The sequence below is a fragment of the Colletes latitarsis genome, chromosome 12, assembly GCF_051014445.1.
Source record: "Colletes latitarsis isolate SP2378_abdomen chromosome 12, iyColLati1, whole genome shotgun sequence".
NCBI classification, from domain to species: Eukaryota; Metazoa; Arthropoda; class Insecta; order Hymenoptera; family Colletidae; genus Colletes; species Colletes latitarsis.
The window spans coordinates 19297818-19315233 of NC_135145.1; the positions used below are offsets into that span (position 1 = coordinate 19297818).

The 17416-nt window shown below is 29.4% G+C and overlaps 1 protein-coding gene across 4 annotated transcripts in view; it reads right to left on the reverse strand.

Moving 5' to 3' along the window:
- The window catches only part of Cmpy (crimpy), a 553068-nt gene that overhangs the window by 392471 nt on the left and 143181 nt on the right, over window positions 1–17416 (reverse strand). Inside the window, exon 2 of one of the 4 annotated variants that reach the window (XM_076779490.1) lies at window positions 12739–12775. The exons of the other annotated variants lie outside the window; for them this stretch is intronic. Coding sequence (XP_076635605.1) covers window positions 12739–12760 — 22 coding nt within the window. The 5' untranslated portion in view covers window positions 12761–12775. The remainder of the gene's footprint in view (window positions 1–12738; window positions 12776–17416) is intronic. 4 annotated transcript variants of the gene reach the window in all.

Here is a 17416-nt window from a genome sequence, read left to right on the forward strand (position 1 = left end):
TTTCCGGGTGAATACAAGCAAGAAATGGCTTCGCAACTTTCCTCGGGCCGGAGATGGATAAAATTTAATTCCAATAACAACCTCGGATAAATAAAACTACGGAACGGGTAGATGGGCGATGTTTGTTCGGTCGAAGATTCGGATAACTTAATATTTGCTCGATACGAGATGTACCATGTTGCTTAGTTAATAAAGTGAAATATAGAGAAAACAATTTTGAACCATCTTATGCTATGTTTAAATAAAAATTCAATCATAATTGGAGTATTCTGTTTACAAAAATAATATTAAATGCGTGCTTAAATTAATAATACTTTATTTAATTCTGTAACTATTTTTCAAAAATTCCTTTTAAAGAATCCAAAATATAGATCAAAACATCGAGTTGATATTAAAAAATATGGTATTAATATGATAACAAAAAATATGGTATTAATATGGTATTAAAAAATATGATATTAATACGATATTAAAAAATTCCAAAGGTCTAAAAAATTTGACAGTAAAATTCCATTTATTGGATACTGTAAGTGTATATAATTTTCGTCAAATTAGTCTTCGGTTTTTCGTTCGAAATTTTATTTAGAAAAATAATATCAAATACATGTTTAAATTAACAACACAAATCTATTTCATTTTGCAACCATTTTTCAGAATCTCTTTTTAAAGAATACAAACTATAAAACTTTGAGTCGATATTAAAAAACTCCAAAAGTTCAACAAAAATGAAATAAAAATTCATTTATCGAATACTATATACAGAGTATTCGACCACAAAAATTTTAATGGGAGATTCTAGAGGCCAAAATAAGACGAAAATCAAGAATACCAATTTGTTAATCAAGGCTTCGTTAAAAAGTTATTAACGTTTAAAGTTCCACCCGTGAAACGGGAATCTGCGAACAGCGTGCGCGGAACTTTAAACGTTAATAACTTTTTAACGAAGCCTCAATCGACAAATCGATATTCTTCATTTTCGTCTTATTTTGGTCTCTAGAATCCCCCATTAAAATTTTTCCAAGGGTTGTCGAACACCCTCTTTTAATTAGCGACAGAAATCCATTTAATTCTGCAACTATTTTTAAATAATACAAAATATAAAACTCGTCGATATTGAAAAATTCCAAATGTCCAAAAAATTCATTTATACGTGGAACAAAATTTTCGTCGAGTTTTCGGTTCGCGCGTACGAAATTATTATCCGGCCAAGAGTTTCGCGGGATTTTTTGCTCGTAACGGCCGTCGGATCCCTTTGTCTTCGTCGCGGCGTTGTTTTTGGTCGCAGTCGGCGCGCGGAAAGAATGGAGGCCGTCGATGAAAAACTACGGCTGTTTCGCACTTCTCTCGAGCTTCATTCATTTCCCAACGTACCCGTCTTTTTTGTTTGTTGACTCCCGCTCCGCCCTTTCCCGCAGGGCTCGCCCGCGCTTCTGTTTGCTCTCGCGGGAACGGAATTACACGATGCTTCCGTTTCCGCGGCGCTCGCCTCTTTTTCGAGTTTATTTCGGGAAGTCTGGATCGCGGAGCCGCGTTCCAACCCTCGCCGGGATCTTCCCGCGCGCCGAATTTATCATCAGAAATATCTTTACGCGCCAGAATATTTTATACAATTTTATATAATTTTTTCATGGGGATTTTAATTTTTTTAAATTTTTCAAATTTTTTGAAAGTCAATTTTTGTATAATTTTTGGGCTCAGAAATTTTTCTGTAATCAACACTTTTGTGTTTTATACTTTCATCCCTTGAAATACTATTTTTTCTTCCATTAAAAAACGGTTCAAATTAGTTAGAGTTTTTTATATTTATATTTTTTTAATTTTGTTCATTGTCATCAGTCTTTTTTTCAAAACATTTATTTTATACAATTTTATATAATTTTTTTCAAGGGATTTTAATTTTTTTAAATTTTTCAAATTTTTAAAATATCAATTTTTGTATAATTTTTGGGCTCAGAAATTTTTCTGTAATCAACACTTTTGTGTTTTATACTTTTATCCTTTGAAATACTATTTTTTCTTCCACTAAAAAACAGTTTAAATTAATTAGAGTTTTTTATATTTATATTTTTTAAATTTTGTTCATTGTCATCAATTAGTATTCTTTACAAGACTACGAATCATCCAACACAGTTACAAAGTGTCAGACTATTTTATACAATTTTATATAATTTTTTCCAGGGGATTTTAATTTTTTTAAATTTTTCAAATTTTTAAAATATCAATTTTTGTATAATTTTTGGGCTCAGAAATTTTTTTGTAATCAACACTTTTGTATTTTATACTTTCATCCGTTGAAATAGTATTTTTTCTTCCACCAAAAAACGATTCAAATTAATTAGAGTTTTTTATATTTATATTTTTTAAATTTTGTTCATTGTCATTAATTAGTATTCTTTACAAGACTACGAATCATCCAACACAGCTACAAAGCGTCAGAATATTTTATACAATTTTTTGTAATTTTTTCATGGAGATTTTAATTTTTTAAACTTTTTCAAATTTTTTGAAAATCAATTTTTGTATAATTTTTGGTCTCTGAAATTTTTCTGTAATCAACACTTTTGTGTTTTATACTTTCATCCCTTGAAATACTATTTTTTCTTCCATTAAAAAACGGTTCAAATTAGTTAGAGTTTTTTATATTTATATTTTTTTAATTTTGTTCATTGTCATCAGTCTTTTTTTCAAAACATTTATTTTATACAATTTTATATAATTTTTTTCAAGGGATTTTAATTTTTTTAAATTTTTCAAATTTTTAAAATATCAATTTTTGTATAATTTTTGGGCTCAGAAATTTTTCTGTAATCAACACTTTTGTGTTTTATACTTTTATCCTTTGAAATACTATTTTTTCTTCCACTAAAAAACAGTTTAAATTAATTAGAGTTTTTTATATTTATATTTTTTAAATTTTGTTCATTGTCATTAATTAGTCTTCTTTACAAGACTATGAATCATTCAACACAGTTACAAAGCGTCAGAATATTTTATACAATTTTGTGTAATTTTTTCCAGGGGATTTTAATTTTATTAAATTTTTCAAATTTTTTGAAAATCAATTTTGGTATAATTTTTGGTCTCTGAAATTTTTCTGTAATCAACACTTTTGTGTTTTATACTTTCATCCGTTGAAATACTATTTTTTCTTCCACCAAAAAACAGTTTAAATTAATTAGAGTTTTTTATATTTATATTTTTTAAATTTTGTTTTTATATATAACACAGCTACAAAGCGTCAGACTATTTTATACAATTTTTTGTAATTTTTTCCAAGGGATTTTAATTTTTTTAAATTTTTCAAATTTTTAAAATATCAATTTTTGTATAATTTTTGGGCTCAGAAATTTTTCTGTAATCAACACTTTTGTGTTTTATACTTTCATCCCTTAAAATAGTATTTTTAATTTTTTCTTCCATCAAAAAACGGTTCAAATTAATTAGTTTTTTAAATTTTATTCATTGTCATCAATTAGTATTCTTTACAAGACTACGAATCATCCAACACAGTTACAAAGCGTCAGAATATTTTATACAATTTTATGTAATTTTTTCCAGGGAATTTCATTTTTAAATTTTTCAAATTTTTTGAAAATCAATTTTTGTATAATTTTTGGGCTCAGAAATTTTTCTGTAATCAACACTTTTGTGTTTTATACTTTCATCCGTTGAAATAGTATTTTTTCTTCCATCAAAAAACGGTTCCAATTAATTAGAGTTTTTTATATTTATATTGTTTAAATTTTGTTTTTATATATAACACAGCTACAAAGCGTCAGACTATTTTATACAATTTTATGTAATTTTTTCCAGGGGATTTTAATTTTTCAAAATTTTTCAAATTTTTTGAAAATTAATTTTTGTGTAATTTTTGGTCTCAGAAATTTTTCTGTATTCAACACTTTTGTGTTTTATACTTTCATCCGTTGAAATAGTATTTTTTCTTCCACCAAAAAACAGTTTAAATTAATTAGAGTTTTTTTTATTTATATTTTTAAATTTTGTTCATTGTCATCAATTAGTATTCTTTACAAGACTACGAATCATCCAACACAGTTACAAAGTGTCAGACTATTTTATACAATTTTATGTAATTTTTTCCAGAGGATTTTAATTTTTTTAAATTTTTCAAATTTTTTGAAAATCAATTTTTGTGTAATTTTTGGTCACTGAAATTTTTCTATAATCAACACTTTTGTGTTTTATACTTTCATCCCTTGAAATACTATTTTTTCTTCCACCAAAAAACAGTTTAAATTAATTAGAGTTTTTTATATTTATATTTTTTAAATTTTGTTCATTGTCATCAGTCTTTTTTTCAAGACATTTATTTTATACAATTTTATGTAATTTTTTCCAGGGGATTTTAATTTTTTCAAATTTTTCTAATCTTTTAAAAATTAATTTTTGTATAATTTTTGGTCTCAGAAATGTTTCTGTAATCAACACTTTTGTGTTTTATACTCTCATCCCCTAAAATACTATTTTCTCTTCTACCAAAAAATTGTTTAAATTATTTTGAGTCCAGTATATTTATATTTTTAAAATTTCTTTTGTTGTCATCAATGAATCTACACACAATAGTTGTTTTTTTTTTGAAGAGTGGTTGTTAAATATATGTGTGATGGGCGATAAAATATCAAGTATTTGCAACGATTATGTTTGCTTTTCACGTTCTGAAAATTTTAATTCCAAAATATGGAATCACTTCCTTTTAACGAGGAGGAGTCAAGGGACTTAATATGCTCTTTCAGAATTCAAAGCAGAGCTTGTGTCAAGAGTAAAAGGAAAATGGTGAAAAGAGTAGACGATCTATTTTGCTTTCTATGGAGAGGAAAGTTCAAGAAAGGAAGAAAAGGGGACGAACTGCTGGAATGCCAGCGAAATATGCGAGAAAAGCGACATTTCTCATTGGTCGATCTTTTCTGACAAAAAGGGACGCTTTTATTAAAATAAAATGCACGTGTTAATAATAAAAATTATTTAAGCAATATAAAAAATGATCGATTTTAAAAATATCGAAATAATCAGTGACATCATTTTAAACAATTTTATTTTTATATTATATTTTATTCACGTTAAAAAAATATTTTTTATACAATCAACCCCTCTACGATTCTAAAAAAATTCCGTGTTTTCTCAATTTCTCAATTTCTCAATTTCTCAATTTTCTCAATTCTCAATTTCTCGACTGAGGCTTCGTTAAAAAGTTATAAAAAATTTCAAATCATTCTGAAAAAATTATTTTCGGATGCAGGGGTAGATTATAATCATTTTTTGTCATTACACATACCCCCGAAATCCTGCGTATTTTCGAGAAAAAAATTCCTTATCGAAAATACAATGTCTGACTCTGACATTCCGATTCCCCTGAAATTTCGAAAGTTTCAAATCATTCTGGAAAAATTATCTTCGGATGCAAGGGTCGATTACAATCATTTTTGGTCATTATACATACTCCCAAAATCCTAACCACTTTCGAGAAAAAAATTCAATTAGGTACTGAAATTTGTAGACGGAATTAAAAAATTTCAAATCATTCTGAAAAAATTATTTTCGGTTTAGAAGGCCAATTGCAATCATTTTTGGTTATCACACATACTCCCGAAATCCCACGCATTTTCGAGAAAAAAATTCGAGTAGGTGTGACATTTTTCGAAAAAATTAAAAAATTTCCAATCATTCTAAAAAAATTATTTTCAATTGCAGGGGTCAATTGCAATCATTTTTTGTCGATAGACACACCCCCGAAATCCTGCGCATTTTCGAGAAAAAAATTCCTTACCAAAAATACAATGTCTGACTCTGACATTCCGATTCCCCTGAAATTTCGAAAGTTTCAAATCATTCTGGAAAAATTATTTTCGGATGCAAGGGTCGATTACAATCATTTTTGGTGAATAGACATACCCCCGAAATCCTAACCACTTTCGAGAAAAAAATTCAATTAGGTACTGAAATTTGTAGACGAAATTAAAAAATTCCAAATCATTCTGAAAAAATTATTTTCGGTTTAGAAGGCCAATTGCAATCATTTTTGGTTATTACACATACTCCCGAAATCCCACGCATTTTCGAGAAAAAAATTCGAGTAGGTGTGACATTTTTCGACAAAAATTAAAAAATTTCCAATCATTCTAAAAAAATTATTTTCAGTTGCAGGGGTCAATTGCAATCATTTTTTGTCGTTAGACACACGCCCGAAATTTCACGCACTTTCGAGAAAAAAATTGGAGTAGGTAGAATTTTCCGACGAAAAAAAAAAAATTTCAAATCGTTTCGAAAAAATTATTTTTAGTCGCGAGAGGCAATTACGATCAATTTTGGTCAACAGACATACCCTCGAAATTTCACACACTGTCGAGAAAAAAATTCGAGTAGGTAAAAAAAAAAAAACAAATTTCAAATCGTTTTGAAAAAATTATTTTTAGTTGCGAAATCCTGCTCATTTTCAGCGTCTTTAATTTTTGAAATAAGAACAATTTTCAATTTTCAATTTATACTATATATAATTTTAAATCAACAATCCTAATTAACAATTATTATTAAACCCAATTTGTGCAGTGAATCGCCCTAATAATTGGATTTCTCCACTCAATGGACACACAGTATATTTTCCCATCTCCCAATAAATTTATTTCACCGCGAAATCTGAAACTTCCCAGTCGCTGACTAGCGATCGCGGAACGCCAGCACTCATCGACGCGTATTTTATTTCAGGAAACGTTATCGCCAGCCCGGATATGCGGCGGGAGTCGGTAAACAGTCGGCACGAACAGGAAATGGAGGTGAAACGGAATCCAGATGTTCCCCGAGGGTACCCTTTAACGCGGCCACGAGGCCACGATCGGATCGTTAACAGCTGTTGAGGTATTTCAATTTCATTGTCAATCGGTCGTTTGTACGGGTAACGAGCGCGGAATGAATCGTCGGTTCGTTTCAGCGTAGATCTCGAATGGCAATCACGATTTCGCAAAGTATCATTAATGAACGGTAGCGTGGATTCCGTGTGGCCGACGTACGCCGTGACGCGGGACGCCAAAATACGCGACTTGAATTCCCCCATTCGTTCGCGCGGTCGTGTCACGTGCGCGCGCACCCTCGTCGCGTGTCGCTTTACGGCACGCACTCGAGCGCGTACGCACGCGCTCGTCTGACGGAGACAGTCGATGAATGAACGCTGTCTCCGTTCGACCAGCGTCCTCCTCTTCCTCCGCCATTTTCGCGTGATTGAGGCCGCTGAAGGCCCCTCTGTCGAGTATTTAGTTTTGTTTTATGTGCAATTTTAAGATTCGAATTTCTTTGGCAAATTTATTTTTTTAAATTTTGTATAGAATTTTGGGATATTTCTTCAATTTAGTAATGGAAGATTCTTAATTCAATTTAGTTAGGTACAAGTTATGTGCAATTTTAAGAGTTGAATTTCTTTAGCAAAATAATTATACATTTTGTATAGAATTTTGGGATTTTTCTTTAAGTGAGTAATGGAGGAACTAATATAAGAATTGATTGAGGTTAGGTGTAATTTATGTGGAATTTTAAGAGTCGAATTTCTTTAGAAAATCTGTTTTTTTAAATTTTATATATTGTTTTATGTGCAATTTTAAAAGTTGTATTTCATTGGCAAATCTGTTTTTTTAAATTTTATATATTGTTTTATGTGTAATTTTAAGAGTTGAATTTCTTTTGCAAATCTGTTTTTTTTAATTTTATATAGAATTTTGGGATATTTCTTCAATTTAGTATTGGTGGAATTAATATAAAAATTGATTTAGGTTAGGTGTAATTTATGTGCAATTTTAAGAGTCGAATTTCTTTAATAAATTTATTTTTTAAAATTTTGTATAGAATTTTGAGATATTTCTTCAAGTGAGTAATGGAGGAACTAATATAAAAATTGATTTAGGTTAGGTGTAATTTATGTGCAATTTTAAGAGTCAAGTTTCTTTAGTAAATCTGTTTTTTTAATTTTATATAGAATTTTGGGATATTTCTTCCATTTAGTAATGGAGGAACTAATGTAAAAATTGATTGAGGTTAGGTGCAATTTATTTGCAATTTTAAGAGTCGAATTTCTTTAGCTAATCTGTTTTTTTAAATTTTATATAGAATTTTGGGATATTTTTTCAATTTTGTAAGGGAGGAACTAATATAAAAATTGAATTAGGGTAGGTGTAATTTATGTGGAATTTTAAGAGTTGAATTTCTTTGGTAAAACTATTTTTTAAATTTTATATAGAATTTTGGGATACTTTTTGAATTCAGTAATGGAGGAACTAATATAAAAATTGATTTAGGTTAAGTGCAATTTATGTGCAATTTTAAGTGTCGAATTTCTTTAGCTAATCTGTTTTTTTAAATTTTATATAGAATTATGGGATATTTTTTCAATTTAGAAAATATAATATAAAATAATATAAAATTATATTAGAATGATTTAGGTTAGGTGCAATTTATGTGCAATTTTAAGAGTCGAATTTCTTTGGTAAAACTATTTTTTAAATTTTATATAGAATTTTGGGATACTTTTTGAATTCAGTAATGGAGGAACTAATATAAAAATTGATTTAGGTTAAGTGCAATTTTAAGTGTCGAATTTCTTTAGCTAATCTGTTTTTTTAAATTTTATATAGAATTTTGGGATATTTCTTCAATTTAGTAATGGAGGAATTAATATAAAGGGTGAGTTAGGTTAGGTGTAATTTATGTGCAATTTTAAGAGTCAAATTTCTTTAGCAAATCTGTTTTTTCAAATTTTATGTAGATTTTTGGGATATTTCTTCAATTTAGTAATGGTGGAACTAATATAAAAATTGATTGAGGTTAGGTGTAATTTATGTGTAATTTTAAGAGTCGAATTTCTTTAACAAATCTGTTTTTTTAAATTTTATATACAATTTTGGGATATTTCTTCCATTTAGTAATGGAGGAACTGATATAAAAAGTGATTTAGGTTAGGTTCAATTTATGTGTAATTTTAAGAGTCGAATTTCTTTAGCAAAATAATTATTCAAAATTTTATATAGAATTTTGGGATATTTCTTCAATTCAGTAATGGAGGAACTAATATAAAAATTGATTTAGGTTAGGTGCAATTTATGTGCAATTTTAACAGTCGAATTTCTTTAGCGAAACTATTTTTTTAATTTTCTATAGAATTTTGGGATATTTTTTCAAATTAGTAATGGAGGAACTAATATAAAAATTGATTTAGGTTAGGTGTAATTTATGTGCAATTTTAAGAGTCGAATTTCTTTAGCAAACCTCTTTTTTTAAATTTTGTATAGAATTTTGGGATATTTCTTCATTTGAGTAATGGAGGAACTAATATAAAAATTGATTGAGGTTAGGTATAATTTAGCTATTTTTAATTGTGTCTCACAGGAGAGCCCTTTTAAAAGTATGTGAATCTTTTCTGTCGCGAATTTCATTGAAATCAATTTTTTGAAATTTTATATCCAATTTTAAGAGTCTTTTTTTTAAGTTTTGGAATTTCTTCACCGAAATAATTTTTTTATATTTTATATATCCAATTTTAAGAATCTTTTTTTCAAGTTTTGGAATTTCTTTACCGAAATAATTTTTTAAAATTTTATATAGCCCATTTTAAGTCTTTTTTTTAAGTTTTGGAATTTCTTCACCAAACTAATTTCTTAAAATTTTATATATCCAATTTTAAGAATCTTCTTTTTAAGTTTTGGAATTTCTTCGCCGAAATAATTTTTTAAAATTTTATATATCCAATTTTAAAAACCTTTTTTTAAGTTTTGGAATTTCTTCACCGAAATAATTTTTAAAAGTTTTATATATCCCATTTTGAGAGTCTTTTTTTTAAGTTTTCGAATTTCTTCACCAAAATAATTTCTTAAAATTTTATATATCCAATTTTAAGAATTTTCTTTTTAAATTTTGGAATTTCTTCACCAAAATAATATTTCAAAAATTTTATATATCCAATTGTAGGAGTCTTCTTTTTAAATCCAATGTTATTTTAATTTTATATCCAATTTTACGGTTTCTCGACTCTCCCTTTGATCTTGTCGCAGTCGAGACCCCACGACAGTGACATTATGAAAAGAATTCGACGATCGCCACGTAAGAGTCGCACGGTTCGCGAATTCTGTGTTAGCTTTCTTCTTCATCTTTATTTTTAGACACGATAGGATCGATTAGGGGTATTGCGTGCACGGAAATGGCGGCTACGGAAAGTTTGCGATATCGTTTCGTGTCCAGTCGACGAGTCGCGTGTCGTTGTTTTATCGACGATGAAGGTAATGATGTAACGAGCATAAATTCGATAAAACGAACGGTCATTGTAGATATTTTTCTTGGAATAGCCTAACGGATTGCAGTACATTATCGTGCAAAAGTTTTGGAATTTTTTTGAAAAATATTAGAAGTTAGGTTAGAATTAAAAATAGGAGACACTTTGACGAAAGTCATCAAAATATTGGGAAGTATATCAATGAATATAAAAGTCTAAATTCTGTAAATTTTGTGTAATATTAAAAAAAAACAAAAAAAAACCAAAAAAAAACAAAAAAAAAAAAAGAAGACATTTTGACGAAAATTATCGAACAAGTATTTGGAAAAAATATTTTATCGATGACTATGAAAATATAGTTTGAGTCAATATTTTCTAAAATTTTTTTGAATATTTTTTGCAAAATTCTTTTCGTTTTGAAAAATTAAAAGAGGACACTATTACGAAAACTATGCAACAAGTATTTGGAAAAAACATTTTTTCGATGACTATGAAAGTGTAGTTTGAGTCAATATTTTCTGAAATTTTTTTGAATATTTTTTGTAAAATTCTTTTCGTTTTGAAAAATTGAAAAAGAACACTGACGAAAATTATGCAATAAGTATTTGGAAAAAACATTTTTTCGATGACTATGAAAGTGTAGTTTGAGTCAATATTTTCTAAAATTTTTTTGAATATTTTTTGCAAAATTCTTTTCGTTTTGAAAAATTAAAAGAGGACACTATCACGAAAATTATGCAACAAGTATTTGGAAAAAACATTTTTTCGATGACTATGAAAGTGTAGTTCGAGTCAAGATTTTCTAAAATTTTTTTGAATATTTTTTGTAAAATTCTTTTCGTTTTGAAAAATTAAAAAAGTACACTTTGACGAAAATTATCGAATAAATATTTAGAATGAATATTAAGGATTATGAAAGTACAGTTCGAGTCAAGATTTTCTAAAATTTTTTTGAATATTTTTTGCAAAATTCTATTTGCTTTAAAAAATTAAAACAGAACATTTTGACGAAAACAAGTATTTAGAAAAAATATTTTTTCGATGATTATAAAAATGTAGCTCGAATTAATATTTTCCAATATTTTTTTGAATATTTTTTGTAAATTTTTGTTTGTTCCAAAACAGAAAAAAATACACTTCAACAAAATTTATCGAATAAATATTTAGAATCAACAATTATGAAAGTGTAGTTCGAGTCAATATTTCCCAAAACAATTTTGCATATCAATTTCAAAACAGAAAAATTGAATCAGTTCAAAATAAAAATATATTTTATAAAAAAAAAATTCCTAAAACTTCCTAAAACTCCAACAAAATTAACTTAAATTTATTACTGTAGCTAACAATATTATTAATTATAATTATTCACACCTAAATTAAACAATATTATCAAAATAATTATTCATAATTACCCATTTTAGGGCAGAAGCATGTGCAATTCGATAAATTCAGGAATTCGAAGTTGCCAAATTGTATAACTTGCATTCATAAATCAAGCTTAGAGCATAATCGCTATTGTTATCTAACGTACACACGGTTTCGACGCGAAGTCAGGAAAATGGTGGCTCAGCGGTTCGAAATAGATTTCAGCTGAGGAAATATGGAACTTTCGCGAATTCGTAGCGATTCGAGGCTCTTAAAACTCTGTTTGTTTTAAAGTCGAACGAATTTCCATGTTCTTAGAGGACTGGTAGAGTCCATCGCGATTAACGTCCACTCGTTTTCGTCGTGAAACGGTACGAAGTCACGCGATAAGGCCATCGACTCGCCTAATCGCGACGAAGATCCGAAGGAATTCGAAAACAGTCGTGACTAGCTGAAAGAACGTTATCTGATTCGATGCTCGTTTTTGTCCGAATCGCATGAATCATCAGCGTGCATAGCGATTAAAGAATCGTGGCACGATCGCGTTATCTTGGTATTTTTATCGTGTCGAGAGAACGTGGAAAAGACTGAAAATTAATCGTCTTCGAAGATAATTACTATTTCGAAAAAGACATTAGTGGAATAAAATTAGAAACTAATCGATAAATTAATTGGATATTTTGCATAAATTAAGAATTTTAACCTTGTTTATTGCAAAGTTTTATAATGATACTCGAAATAGAAATTGGTAATTACATTTATTTATTATTGGATTTTCTATATTTTTATTGAATTCTATGCGATTGCAAGTATTTATTAATTTAAATAAATAATCTTGACACATATTTCAATGAAATTTATTTGTGAAGTAGGGCTAATGGATACCTACAAAAAAGTATTAGGCAACTTTTTTGTAGAGCGTTAAATAAAGTTATTAAAAATAAAATACAAATTTTTAAGAAAAATCGACGTGCCTTTTTTGGCGAAATTGAAAAATCTCAAATCATTCTAAAAAAATTATTTTTACGTGCGAGGATCAATTGCAATTATTTTTGGTGAATACACATATCCTCGAAATCCTGCTCATTTTGGAGAAAAAAATATCCTACCGAAAATACAATGTCTGATCATGAATGTCTGGTTCCCCTGAAATTTAATGCTTGCGTTTAAAAAATCATAACTTCTGAACGGATTGGAGGATTTTAATTTTTGAAAATGCAAACAACGCGTATTTTGATGAAGAATATTCAGAAATTCTAAGATTGTTCGAAAAGTAGTTCCTCAATCCTGTAAAGTTCGAAAACCCCCATAAAAGTGGCCCAATTTTTGCACGGCCATAACTCCTACAATAGTCAATGGATTTCATTGAAATTTATTTGTGAAGTAGAGTTCATGTGTACCTACAAAAAAGTATTAAACAAGATTTCCATAGCGCGTCAAATAAATTTATGAAAAATCGAAAACGACTATTTTAAGAAAAATCGACAGGGGCTAGGGTGCAGAAATTTTCAGCGAAATTAAAAAATTTCAAATCATTCTGAAAAAATTATTTTGTGTTTAGGGGGGACAATTACAATCATTTTCGTGAAGAGACATACCCTCGAAATCCTAACCATTTTCGAGAAAAAAATTCACGAAGGTGGACAAATTTTTCGGCGAAATTAAAAAATTTCAAATCGTTCTAAGAAAATTATATTTAGCTAGGGGGGTTAATAACAATTATTTTTTGTGGAAAGACGTACCCCCGAAATCTTACTCACTTTCGAGAAAAAAATTCTTTAACGAAAATACAATGTCTGATCGTGAATGAATGATTCCCCTGATATTCCAAGCGTATCTTTAAAACGTCATAACTTCTGAACGGATTGGAGGATTTTGATGTTTAAAAAAGCAAACGACGCGTATTTTGGCCAAGAATATGTAGAAATTGTGATAATATTGAAAAAATTGTTCCTTCACCCCGTAAAGTTAGAAAAACTCAATAAAAATGGTTCAATATCCAAACGGCCATAACTCCTACAATAGTCAATAGATTTCATTGAAATTTATTTGTGAAGTAGAGTTCATGTGTACCTACAAAAAAGTATTAAACAAGATTTCCATAGGGCGTCAAATAAATTTATGAAAAATCGAAAACGACTATTTTAAGAAAAATCGACAGGGGCTAGGGTGCAGAAATTTTCAGCGAAATTAAAAAATTTCAAATCATTCTGAAAAAATTATTTTGTGTTAAGGGGGGGACAATTGCAATCTTTTTCGTGAAGAGACATACCCTCGAAATCCTAACCATTTTCGAGAAAAAAATTCATGAAGGTGGACAAATTTTTCGGCGAAATTAAAAAATTTCAAATCGTTCTAAGAAAATTATATTCAACTAAGGGGATTAATAACAATTACTTTTTGTGGAAAGACATACCCCCGAAATCCTACTCACTTTCGAGAAAAAAATTCTTTAACGAAAATACAATGTCTGATCGTGAATGAATGATTCCCCTGAAATTCCAAGCGTATCTTTAAAACGTCATAACTTCTGAACGGATTGAAGGATTTCGATGTTTAAAAAAGCAAACGACGCGTAGTTTGGCCAAGAATATGTAGAAATTGTAATAATATTGAAAAAGTTGTTCCTTCACCCCGTAAAGTTAGAAAAACCCTATTGAAATGGTTCAATTTTCAAACAGCCATAACTCCTACAATAGTGAATATATTTCAATGAAATTTATTTGTGAACTAGAGCTACTGAATACCTACAAAAAAGTATTAGACAACATTTCTGTAGAGCGTTAAATAAATTTATTAAAAATCGAAAACTCATTTTTCGTGTCTAAAAAGTTTATTTGCCACGAATAAAAATTGTCCAGCTCCCAAGCGAAGTGACGCAACGCGACAAAGTCGCAGCTGAGGAGGAGCTCTCCGGCAGAGAAATAAATCCGTTCGAAGGCCGATGACGCGAGTGCACTCGTTAAGGCGGCCGCGGTTAAATCACACGTAACGACCGAACGAGTAATAATTACACGAGCAGGTCGCGACTTAAATATCGCCTCGAACCGCCAGATGGCTCCGTATCGCTGCGTCTGCACCGCCGATCGTCCCACTCGACGAGCCCCATCCACTCGATAAACAGCATTAATGCAAACGAGCGTCGCGTTTCGTTCGACGATTTCGATCGGTCCGGCCTCGATCCGCACTCGATCGATACGCCTGGCATTAACGAGGGCCAGGTGTCGCGTGGCCGTTTTTCTTAACGATTCGCGCCACGGATATCGTTCCTTGTTTCTCCAGTTCGTTTCCTACGGCGAGGAACCGGTTTATTAGAATCGTTCGCGATACGAAATAACGTCCACGCGAACCGATCGCTGGGAGCTGCCTACGCGTTTTCGATAATCGTCGATTTATATGCTCCTGCTTGCCACGGGTCGTTCGATTTTACGTAAGGTTGTGAAAATTGATGTAATTGTTGAATAATTTCTGGAACTGATTAAATAAATATATACAGATAATGTTGAAACGTTAAATATAACCTCTTTGATTGTTTTTTATGAGTTACGTAGTTTACTATAAAATAAATTGCATTAATGACGACTATGTGGCTCGAATAGACGTCTCGACTCGTGCAAAAGCCACGGGAATCCCCGCACGTTCTTCAATCTTACTGTAGGTGGCGCCACTTTGGCGGTGTACTTATTGCCGCGAAATTTTGAACAGCTCAAGAATTATGCACTTGAATATAATGGTGAATTGGTTCATTGAGCATTTTTATTTTATTTTTGTCTTTGTATTTTGGAAAAGTTTTTTGACATTCATGTCTTTTTGCATCACAATGAAAATGAATACTATAATATTCGTTATAATGCATTCAATTTGATGTAATTTTTATTTTTTGAAATTATTATGCACTTTATTGGCCAACTGGTTCATTGAGAATTTTTATTTTATTTTAAAAAATATTTTTAACATTCATGTCTTTTTGCATCACAGTGAAAATGAATACTATAATATTAAAATTTGTAAGAAACGTTATAATGCATACAATTTAATATAATTTTTATTTTTTGAAATTATTATGCACTTTAGTAAGTAATATATAAAATTAAATTGACCATACATTTTTCGATAGATTTCCAAGGAAGAAGTCACGGTGTTCCATTCATTAAATTACTCTTCCATTACTCTTAAAAATATTTTGAAAGCTTGAAATAATAAATTCAAGATTATTTATTTAAATTAATAAATACTTGCAATCGTATGGAATTTAATAAAAATATAGAAAATCCAATAATAAATAAATGTAATTACCAATTTCTGTTTCGAGTACTATTATATAACTTTGCAATAAACAATTTTAAAAAAAGAAAGATAAAATTCAGCACCTACCCCCTGTTGATTTTTCTTAAAAATTCGTTTTTGATTTTTAATAACTTTATTTAACGCTCTACAGAAATGTTGTCTAATACTTTTTTGTAGGTACTCAGTAGCTCTAGTTCACAAATAAATTTCATTGAAATATATTCACTATTGTAGGAGTTATGGCTGTTTGAAAATTGGACCATTTTTATGGAGTTTTTCTAATTTTACGAGATCAAGGAACAATTTTTTCAATATTATTAGAATTTCTACATATTCTTGGCCAAAATACGCGTCGTTTGCTTTTTCAAACATCGAAATCCTCCAATCCGTTCAGAAGTTATGACGTTTTAAAGAAGCGCTTGGAATTTCAGGGGAATCATTCATTCACGATCAGACATTGTATTTTCGTTAAAGAATTTTTTTCTCGAAAGTGAGTAGGATTTCGGGGGTATGTCTTTCCACAAAAAATAATTGTTATTAACCCCCTTAGCTAAATATAATTTTCTTAGAACGATTTGAAATTTTTTAATTTCGCCGAAAAATTTGTCCACATTCATGAATTCTTTTCTCGAAAATGGTTAGGATTTCGAGGGTATGTCTCTTCACGAAAATGATTGCAATTGTCCCCCCTAAACACAAAATAATTTTTTCAGAATGATTTGAAATTTTTTAATTTCGCTGAAAATTTCTGCACCCTAGCCCCTGTCGATTTCTCTTAAAATAGTCGTTTTCGATTTTTCATAAATTTATTTGACGCGCTATGGAAATCTTGTTTCATACTTTTTTGTAGGTACACATGAACTCTACTTCACAAATAAATTTCAATGAAATCCATTGACTATTGTAGGAGTTATGGCCGTTTGAAAATTGGACCACTTTTATGGGAGTTTTCGAATTTTACAGGGTTAAGGAACTACTTTTCGAACAATTTTGGAATTTCTGAATATTCTTCATCAAAATACGCGTTGTTTGCATTTTCAAAAATTAAAATCCTCCAATCCGTTCAGAAGTTATGATTTTTTAAACGCACGCATTAGATTTCAGGAGAACCAGACATTCATGATCAGACATTGTATTTTCGGTAAGAAATTTTTTTTTCGAAAAAGCGTAGGATTTCGAGGGTACGTGTATTCACCAAAAATGATTGTAATTGACCCTCGCACGTAAAAATAATTTTTTTAGAATGATTTGAAATTTTTTAATTTTTTCGAAAATTTCTCTGTCTACTTTCTGTCGATTTTTCTTAAATAGATTGGATGATTTTTATGTTTAAAAAAGCAAACTACGCGTATTTTGGTGGAGAATATGTAGAAATCGCAAAAATATTCGAAAAGTTGATCCTTGACCCCGCAAAATGAGAAAAACCCCATAAAAATGATCCAATATTCAAACAGTCATAACTCCTACAATGGTGAATATATCTCAATGAAACTTTTTTTT